The sequence below is a fragment of the Pteropus vampyrus genome, unplaced genomic scaffold, assembly GCF_000151845.1.
Source record: "Pteropus vampyrus isolate Shadow unplaced genomic scaffold, Pvam_2.0 Scaffold7, whole genome shotgun sequence".
NCBI classification, from domain to species: domain Eukaryota; kingdom Metazoa; phylum Chordata; class Mammalia; order Chiroptera; family Pteropodidae; genus Pteropus; species Pteropus vampyrus.
Genome location: NW_011888788.1, coordinates 13,321,113 through 13,331,009, shown reverse-complemented (window position 1 = coordinate 13,331,009; position 9,897 = coordinate 13,321,113). Strand labels below are relative to the sequence as shown.

General features: G+C 43.6%; 1 protein-coding gene across 1 annotated transcript; it reads right to left on the bottom strand.

The window, feature by feature from the left end:
• Positions 1-655: 655 nt before the first annotated feature.
• On the bottom strand, positions 656-6,815 carry BANF2 (barrier to autointegration factor 2). Its single transcript, XM_011370482.1, has 2 exons — positions 6,690-6,815; positions 656-802 (listed from the first exon to the last, which is right to left on the bottom strand). The coding sequence occupies exons 1-2, from the start codon at positions 6,813-6,815 to the stop codon at positions 656-658; spliced, it is 273 nt and encodes a 90-aa protein (XP_011368784.1).
• Positions 6,816-9,897: the final 3,082 nt, after the last annotated feature.

Here is a 9,897-nt window from a genome sequence, read left to right as displayed (position 1 = left end):
TAGGATCCTTGCCACTTTGGAGTTAGGTATGACCATGTGACTTGCTCTGGTTAATGAAATTTAAACATAAGTGGAAGGTATCATTCTGGGAAGAGACTTTGAATGACAGTGTGTAATTCACCACGGCTCGTTCTCATTGCGTGGTACTCATGGAAGAGCATATGGAGAGGGACTCTCCATCAGCTTAAGTTTCAGCATGACTACAACAAACAGTATTCACCTGAGTACATGTACTGCACACGTAGTATGAGAAAGAAATCAGCGTTTGTCGGCTAATTCTTGAACCTCAGAAACTGTGTGAGATAAAATTACTGTTTAAGCTGCTACATTTTGGGTTCATTTGTTATGCAGCAATAGATAACTAGTACAATGATTTGAACTTTAATTCCTATTTTTAAATAAAATTGTCCATTCTTTCATATAAATTTATGCTGAGATATTTGGCCTAATATTTACATAAGGGGAATGATAGTTGCTTCTGGGTGGTAGACTTTGAAGTCATTTTTCTTGTGTTTATCCTTTTTTATATTCTCAAACTACTTTTTGTAATGAGCATGTATCACTAAAGTTAAAAACAGAAATAATGACTCTGAGCCAGGGTCTCAGTTTATACAGAATGTGTCATTTATCCAGGAGGCAGAGCAAGGAGGCGAGTTTATAGGAAGCAGGAGCACCACTGCTTCAGGCAGTTAGAACTCTCCTGGGCCTCATATTCCGTGGCGCCACAACAACAAATGAGCCATCTCTGAAACTCTGCTTCATTCTTGTGCATCAGAAGGAACTGTCCCAACAGGATGTAGGCCTGTGGGAAGAGGACGAGGCAGGGAGGAAAATGGGAAAGGTTATAATAAGCTGACTCAGATGTGCTCTTCCTTCCCCAACATGAAGACCATGTGAAAATCAAAGGAGGGGGCACAGGTCAGACTAGAAGGAGACTGGCAGTCCCTGAAACCCTGACTGGGTGATAGGGATTCAGGACAGGCCCTGGGGTGAGATATAAGGCCAAGGTAAATACCCAGCCCTGGGGGCAGGGTTGGGGGCTATCCAGTCTGGGATGAATGAAAGCCCTTCTCAACTTTAATGAGCACATGAATCGCCTGGGATCCTGTTAAAAGGCAGGTTCTGATTCAGTAAATCTGGGGTGGGGCCTGAGAGCCTGCATTTCTAACACACTCCTGAGCATGCTTTGAGGAGCAACATTTTGAGGAGTGAGAGCCTAGCAGACCTCTCATGCTCTCTTCAGTCCTCTGATCTAGTGTTTTTCTCTTTAACACACACATGAGCACATGCACACATACACGGAGTTAGAGACGCTCCCCACTGTACCACTTTTTCAATCATTCTAGCAAATGGTTTCTAACCCTTGGCCACTGTTGATGTTTTGGATACTTGTGCGTTGTGGGGGTCGGAGGGTGGTCATCCTATGCCCTGTAGGAAGTTTAGCAGCAACCCTGGCCTCTACCCACTAGATGCCAGCAGCATACTGACTGACTCCTGCCCCTGAATTGTGACCCTCATAACCATCTCCAAACATTGACAAATGTCCCCTCAAGGACAAAATCTTCTTTGATTTAGAGCCACTACATGGGGGCCTGGCAGATAAAGGGCATCTTAACATCGATTTACTTCTGCAAACCAATTGTATGATTTCAGGCAACTCACTTAACCTGAAGTGAGACCCTACAGAACCAAGGCCTTAGTTTCTGCATTTTTCAAAGGCACACCATATGCCCTGTCCCCTCCTGCAAATTAAATTGAGTTCAATGTGAGAGCATTAGAATAGTGCAAGCTCTTTTTTCATCCTGGAATATGTAGCCCTGTGGGAGGGTTTAAAACACACTAAACCTTGCCCATCTTTCCTTTCTGAAGAGTCTTTATGGATGAAACACATGTAAAATAAAGATTCCATGATTCCTAGTCTATGGCATTCCTAGCTGTCTTACTACTTTCCCCCACAACGTTTCATCCCCTTTTTTACCATTTTAATCACAGTCTTACTGATGGGGAGAGCAAGGACCACGTGGAGAGAGGGACATCCAAGATTGTATGAGCATAGATTGGCCAAGTCACCAAAGAGTGAAGCCAGAAGATTTAAGGTAACATTAAATGCCAGTCTCTTGGGGGCAGTTTGGGTGCTCTCCAGCCTGGAATGAACAAGACCAGTGTCCACACCTTGAGTTCTGGGCCATCTCCAGGAAAACTTGCTGGTGTCTGTTTACTTTCAGTTCCATAAACAAAGCAAACTTCATCTTGACCAAAGGGAACATATTTTTTTAAAAAAGAAATCTAAATCCCAGTCATAAAATATACCCAAGCATTGGAGTTTTTTTATTTTATTTTATTTTATTTTATTTTTTATTTCGAGTCATTATCCAGATTTTGAAAAGAGAAAAAGCCAAGATTTCATGGTCATTTTAAACTGCTATTTTTTTTCTTTTAAAAAAGCAGTATAGTTGTTTAGAATGATCTCATTTTACTTTTAAGTATTCTTGAATTTTCACTGATGGATTTTACTAAGATGTTTCGTAATTGGACATTTTAAAAATTAACATTTATTGAATATTGAGCCAATTGCTACAGTAGGTGTGGAAGGTAACAGAATTAAAAAAAAGAGAGCTTTTCCCAAGGAGAGAGAACATTAATGATGATGCTGATGATGCTGCTCCTGATGATTATAACAGCAAGTAGCTTTTTTGAGTACCTTTGATGAGCTCCAGGACCTTTGCACGTTTTAATCTATCTGATCCTCACATGTACCCCGTCCCATTTTCCAGATATAGTCACTAAGAACTGGAAGATTAAGACTCCTGTTTTCCTCAGCCCCATTCTCGTATATCCCAACCACCCACTGTCTGGTCTGGCATCTATGGAGTCCTCTGCCATTTTGGAGGCCGCTGCTGGCATCTGATGGTCTGGTAATTAGAGCCTCCATGTCACCACCAGGCTCAGTAGCCAGGAAACCAGGGAATGTATGGCACGCAGGGCCAGAGGCAAACTTTCCAGGAATGCTGCAGGAAGAAGGGCCTCATCTTGCAGTCTCCAGAGCCAAGTTGCAATCTGACGCTCCCTTCTCTGCTTCCTCTCTGGTCTCACCCAACAACCTTCCTGGGCGGCAGGGGTGGAGTGGTGGGGTGAGAGTTAGCCTGCTTTACACTGCTCCCAAGGGGAACCGGAGTCATGGACTCCCATTGTGGCCCTGCTGGAAGCCTGCTCAGTTTCTCTGTTGGCTCCAGAAAGCCTGCCCCTAATCCTAGAAAACAGAAACTGCCCTTCTCCCTCCTTGGGCCAAAGCTCAGAAAAATCTGGCTGTAGGGAAGGTGATGTAGACACACAGAAATCTCATCACCCTGAACAGTGGCCATCTCGAAGCCAGGGATGTTCATTCTTTCCTGTGGCAGCCATGACCACATGGCAGGATGGTAATCCAAGGGCAGACTTCCCCTCAACTCCAAGTCCAAACAGTGAGCAGGTCTGGACCATCCTCCAGTTTGCCATGTCCAATTTCTTGCTAAACAGTAGCAACATTTGCTTCTGCACCAGGGTTGGTTCCATTATGTGTGACCCATCCAGTCATACGGGGCCCTGTGCTCAGAAAGCCCCACTTGGTTTAATGCCCTGCTGCTGCCATCTTGAAATTCTTAATAAATTTGAACAAGAGGCCACACATCTTCATTTTGTACTGGGCCCTGCAAATTAGTAACCAATCCTCCTCCACACTAATTAAAATTTTCAGTCTTCCCTATGACACCTGGCCTCTTCAAACAGAGATATGGAGTCTCAGCCTTCTCCTTCTCAACCTTCTACAGTCCTCTTCCAAAGCTTCTGGCTCCTTGGCACCTATAGTGCACTTTATATTGTCACTAGACTTCACTGAGTGATGAATAACTTTCTTTTTCTCTCATTGGTTGTTGGCTCTAAAACTGTCATGGCCACTGATAGCCAATGATAACCTGACGAATCCATATCGCTCAGTCATCTCCAGTTTAAAACTCCTTGTCTTTAGTGTGAATGCTTAATCCAGTGCAGGGCTTGTCCCTTCTGTTCTCTCTTCCCTGTCTCCCTGGGGCAAACTTATACTAAAAGAAATTATTCATTTACTTGAAATTTTACTAGGTTCCTGTATTTTATCTGGCAACCCTATGCAGAGTAACCCCAAACTTATGTGACTGCCTGCCCTAGTGCTTGTCTTCTCAGATTCAAATTTCATCTCTCCCACTCTGAGTGACTTTGAGTGAGTCATGTGGCTGCTCTGTGCCTCAGTTTCCCCATTGGTAAAATGGGGATAAACAGTATACCTTATAGAATTTTTTAAATGATAAAACAAAATAAATATATGTGATGCTCTTAGAACAGTGCCTGCCATGTAGCAAACATCATGTGCTAGTCTTCTTATTAGGAGAGATTTGAGGAGCTGGTGGCACCTAGAACATTTACTTCACTCTGATCTTCCAAACGTCTTTCAGGAAGAAGACTTAGGCTCAAGAATATAGTTTTACAGTGTCTTCAAAGAGCACTGAGCCAAATCAGATTCTTTAGGATGTTAAACTTACTTCTACCTATTGGAATAACTCCAATGTGTATTTTTATTTTTAGCACATCTCAATTCAGACAGATGCTCACTGGTACAGGGGCCAGTGCCACTGTGTTGGATGGCAGAGAGCTAGATCCTCAGGCTGAAGCTGACTGCTCCATGGAAAGGCAAGCATGAAATCACTCAGACAGAATGCAGCCAAATGTTTGACTTTTGGGCTTCTGAAGAGACTTGGGTGAATTCATAGCATGGGGTCTGGGCTCCAGTGTCCAGTGTCTTGGGAGAGTGATAATGGCTAAGAGAAAAGCCCAGGCAAGTAGGGCTGAGGGCACCCTCATGGTCTGTGTCCCAACAGGTCCTCAGAAAGGGTGAGGAAAGAGTCAGTGCCCATGAGACAAGGCCAAGGAATCTGTCATGACTACAGCTCTGACTCTGCATAGCCAGTTCTTGGATGCCTGAGAATTTCTCATTCATTCGTGCCTTTGTCTTAAATATGCCTATCACCCCACCTGCAATCCTCATTAAAAACACAGTTAAGCTGGAAAAAGCAAAACCATAGGGACAGAAATGGTTCCTGGGGACTGAGGGTGGGGAATATGAAGGTCAAAGGGAGACATTTTGGAGTGACAAAACTGTTTTATGTCTTGATTGTGTGAGTGGCTACATGAGTGCATGCATCTGGCAAAATTCACAGGACTGTGTACTAAAATAGGTGAAAATTTTACTATATGTAAATAAAAATAGTTTTTAAATGACGAGTGTGACTGAACAACAACAAAACCTCATTATTATGGAAATATTAAATCAGTGGTGGTAGAAGCCAGAATACTAGTTATCTCTGTGAGTGGGGGATAGCATTGATTTGGAAGAGGCACAAGAGAATCATCTGGAAAATTCTAGAGGTGTCTGATCACGGGATCCATGTAGTGAGTGGGTCCATGGGGTGTGTGTGTGTGTGTGTGTGTGTGTGTGTGTAAAATCTGTCCAAATTCATTGAGCTGAACAGTTTGTATCAGTGCAAGTATGCTATACCACAATAGAAAAGTAAAAGGGACAATCACTTCTTTTTTATAAAATGTTTTAATTTGAATTGTCTCCCCTAGTCAGACTTGCCTACTTTACTACGTGTTTGGGAGTGGTCCTATCTCCCTTATCTGAGAGGAAAGAATCAAGTGGACCTCAATCATGGAGCTCCAACTTTCTGACAATACCACCTATTGGCTATTAAATTGGCTGGTAGGTTGGGGCAATAATCAGAATATTTAACATCTGGTGCAAAGCAGCATGTCAGTCAGAAAACCACAGGCCCAGTAGTTCAGATGCTCCTCGGAAACAGCCGTGCACTGTGCTGGAGCAAACCAAACTGATTATCAGCCATGCAAATGCCGTTTCCCAGCCTCTTTAGGTGCTTCTGCAACATCTTCCTTCCTGATGGTATAAACTGATGTTGAAAACTGAAGGGAGTGAGCAGCAATGGTTCTGTTGTTGCTGCCTCTCTCTTAACAGTGTGCAAGGCTCTGTGTGAATTCCCACCTGCTTCTGTTGTGCTCAGCTTCCTTGGGTACTCTTTAGGACCATCTCTGATTCTCTTCTAAAGCTCTAAGCAGCCTTATAATAGTACCATAAAAACAATAACATAGAAAAGAATGCTTAGATTCCATTAGAAATCCTTGAGGCCATTCTTGGGCTGCTAGTGACATCTTAGAACAACTCACATCCTCCTACTCTGATGTAGATCTCAGGCTACTGTTATTCCACCTGCCATCCTCAGGCTGGTGCTCTGATGGAGCAAGTGAGACCCCACAGATCTCTTCATGGGGGTTGGGAGTGCAACCAAATCACCCATCCTGACAGCTCAGCTCCAGATTTGGGCTGCTGGCTCACTTCTGTCAACCGCTGGGTGTTTGTACACCAAGTGAATAATGCCTGGCCCAGCTGCTCTGATGTGAAGTGATTCAATCTGCCCATCATCCACTGGCCCTTGAGGCTGCCCAAACATGTGGGGTCAGGAGCACAGAAGCATGTGGCGCCCTGCCAAATGGCAGCTTTGCTCTCTGATGGCCACTTGTAGGAACACGTGGCAGCAGTTGCCATCTGGCAGGACTAGAGGAAGAGAGGTTAGTAAGAGAAGTTGGAAAAAAAAGGAAAAAGGAATTACCTTGTTGAAACCTTTAGTGACCAAATTGATCGCAAGTTCATGGCTGATCCCATCTACCCAGACAACATCCTTTTCTCCTATGGGTTCAGAGAGGAAGGCTCTCAGCCTGGGAGACATGTGATCCATCTTCTGCAACCACAGTGGGGAGGAAAAGGGTTAGGAGAGGCTGGCTGCTTACAGGGTCAGTGGAAATTGGGGAACTCCCTCAGCTGACTGAAGGACTGGGAGTGACAGGTGAAAGGCTTCCTTTCACCTTCCAACATTTATTGGGGACTTTCAGATGCCAGGTGCAATGCCCAGTACTGAAGGCCTTTACACATTCATTCCGATATGGGTGGACTAAGGGAAGTGTAGTGATGGCCAGAGATGAGTCCAAGAAAACTCCACAAAGAGGATGTGCTTAATGCTAAGAAATGCAAAGGTCCTTTCCAACTCTTTCCACCCTAAATGCTTAAAGATATGTTGCTTCTCTTAGCTAATTACCCTACCTTCTCTCTTAACTACCCAATAATTTTTCATACTTTCATTCCAGCATTTATTATACTCTGTAATAGTTGGTTGTTTGGTTGCAAGTAACAGAAAAACTCATAAACTAAATCAAATATTAAAGAAGACACAATATAACTCAAAAGCTCAAGGGTAAGTGTAGAAATGGACAATCAAGTCACAGTTGATTTTTTTAACTTTTCCTTCTTATGTTGGCTTCAGTCTCAGCTGGTTCCCCTCAGGTGGTGAAATGGCTGTTCTAGCACTCATATTCCCCCAAATTTAATCCCTCAAAAAAGGAGAGAGAATATGTCTCTGAGGAGTTCCAAGCAGAGCCTCATGCATTCTCAAGGGTCCGCACTGAGTCACCAGTGTAAGCTTAGTGCTAACTTTATGTATGCCTCAGCCCTAAACCTAGGAGTGGAGTTGGCTTTCTCTAAACCATGCAAGCTGTGAATTCATGTATAATTATCTGAACATCTGAAGGATTATTATCCAGAGAAAGTGTTAGAGCAGTAAACATAACATTCCATTATGGTCTGCCCCTTTGGTAAATCAACATCTATACTCTCCTTCCCTTTCATAATCATCAGAAATACTCACACTTGGCTAAAATAGACTCACTCCATCTCCCAAAGGTTGAAGCCCTATGATTCATCCAGTTACTGAATTCAGATTCAAGTTCATATTTTCTGGAAGAGCCATCATACTCTCCATCATGTCTGGAAGTAACTACTCATGGAATGGTAACCTATGAACTAAATTCTGAAGTTTACCACCATCAACATAGGCAGCAATGCCAGGAAAAAAACAGATATCTGCAGTAAGCATTTCCAGAAGTGCAGTTCTCCATTTGGAGAAGGAGAGAATGGGAAACACCTTCAGTTGTCATTGGTCAACAGTACCTACGATATTGAGGCACTGTTGAGGATTACTTGTCTGGTGGTAAAGCAAGGTCCTCGGTCAGACAAGATGGCAGCCCTCAGCTCTGGGTTTGGGTGTATTTGTCCTGGCCACTGCCTTGTTAGCATCTGAGTGGGCATGTGGTTGATGCCTTCCAAGAAGAGTCACTGTTTTAGCATCATGCTTGTGGGTCATGTTCAGGGATTGCCCTGAGAAATGGGCAATCTCAGGCCATAGCTGACCACTTTCTTTGTCAATTCAGCTCCCTTAAGAATTTAATGGGTTTCTTCGATTCAAGTTTCTGGGCTGGGAGTTCAAGTTTGTCAGAATCCTTGAGCTGGCAACTGGCCTCTGTCATTGCTCATTTCCCGGCTCCTCAGATTACTGGCATCTTCCTTCATCTCTGAAGTGGGGAGGCACCTCAAATTTGCTCCTTGCCTCCCAGCTGCATCTTCATAATAAGTCAATTGTTCCCTATTTCAAGCTTGATGTCTTTAAAACGAGATGCTCAGGAGAGACTTGGGAACTGGGGCAATGTTTTCCTCAGGTCCCAATCTTTTCTCTTGCTAAGTCACCTGATTTGTTGTCTGTGTTCTAACTTTTGCCAGATGCTGGAGTTGAGTGTATCTGTCCTGGCCACTGCCTTGTTAACATCTGAGTGGGCATGTCGTTGATGCCTTCCAACTTTTCTTTTTTTAATAGACTTTATGTTTTAATAGACTTTATATATTTTAGAATTTTAGGTTTAGATTCACAGCAAAATTGAGCAGAAAGTACAGAGATTTCCCATATACCCTCTGCTGTACACCCTGACATGCAGTGTCTCCACCACTGAAATGATCTTTTCCAACCCAACAGGATCTGCTCATCAATGTCTAGTCACTTTAGATTGCAGGCCACAGGCAAAAAGGCCCTCTCTTAACAAAGCTGTATTTTCTCCCCTCTCCACTCCCAAATGGGCCACCTTCTCCCTAAATGTGACTCTTCTAGGACTTTACTGAAATCTTGCCAATATCCTGAGTATTTCCCATCAGATCTCCAAACGTCATGTCTCCAGACACAGAAGGTCTGTATACCAGGGTGCAACAGGTCCACCATAAGCAGCCATTTTACTAAACCAGGATTGCCAACTTCCTCATTTAAGTAAAGACATCCTTGCTATTCTCTGCATGAAAATCTCTTATCAGCCAATCTACATTTAGTTTGTTCACTGTCACATCCTCTTAGTTTATGATAAAAACAACAGAAAATTCAGTTCAAACTGGCTTATACAGTAGGAGGTTTTATTAACATATGCCACTCAAAAGTCCAGAAGTGGATCACTTGTGGTTTGATCAAAGCTCCAGCTTGATTTCCCTGAAACTCTGCAGACCCAGCCTTGCTTTATATACTGGCTTGATCCTCAGCTTGACTTCTGGTGGAAATAACATAGCTGCAGAAGGCCTGGCATGGCTTTTGCAAGCCACACACCCTTTCCTGAAAGGAAAACGGTTTTTCCTAGAAACTACCAACAAATGCCTTCTCCAATCCAAGTCATTTTATGCCAGGCTCTATAATGTTATCTATAGATTGATGAGTGTCCTACCTCCAGTTCAGAAAGTGAGCACGTGACCTGCAAAGCACATGGGCTGTAGGGGTGGGGATAGGGCAATTGCCATGTTACTGGAGTTAGTTACCCTATACCAAAATACAAGAGGTTAGGAGAGTAACCCGGTGTCCACTACTTATTACCCAGTAGATTGTGGGGCCCCAAGGGATGTGACTGTCTTTAATGCCCTTTGCTCCCACGTCAGCCTCAACCCCAGCACCTAGTACTGCA

Bases quoted from the DNA above. Each gene is read 5' to 3' on its own strand.
- BANF2 (XM_011370482.1), bottom strand. From the start codon at position 6,815: ATGGATCACATGTCTCCCAGGCTGAGAGCCTTCCTCTCTGAACCCATA. The intron at 803-6,689 runs GTAATTCCTTTT...CTCTTCCCACAG, and splicing joins TCACTAAAGGTTTCAACAAG to GCCTACATCCTGTTGGGACA.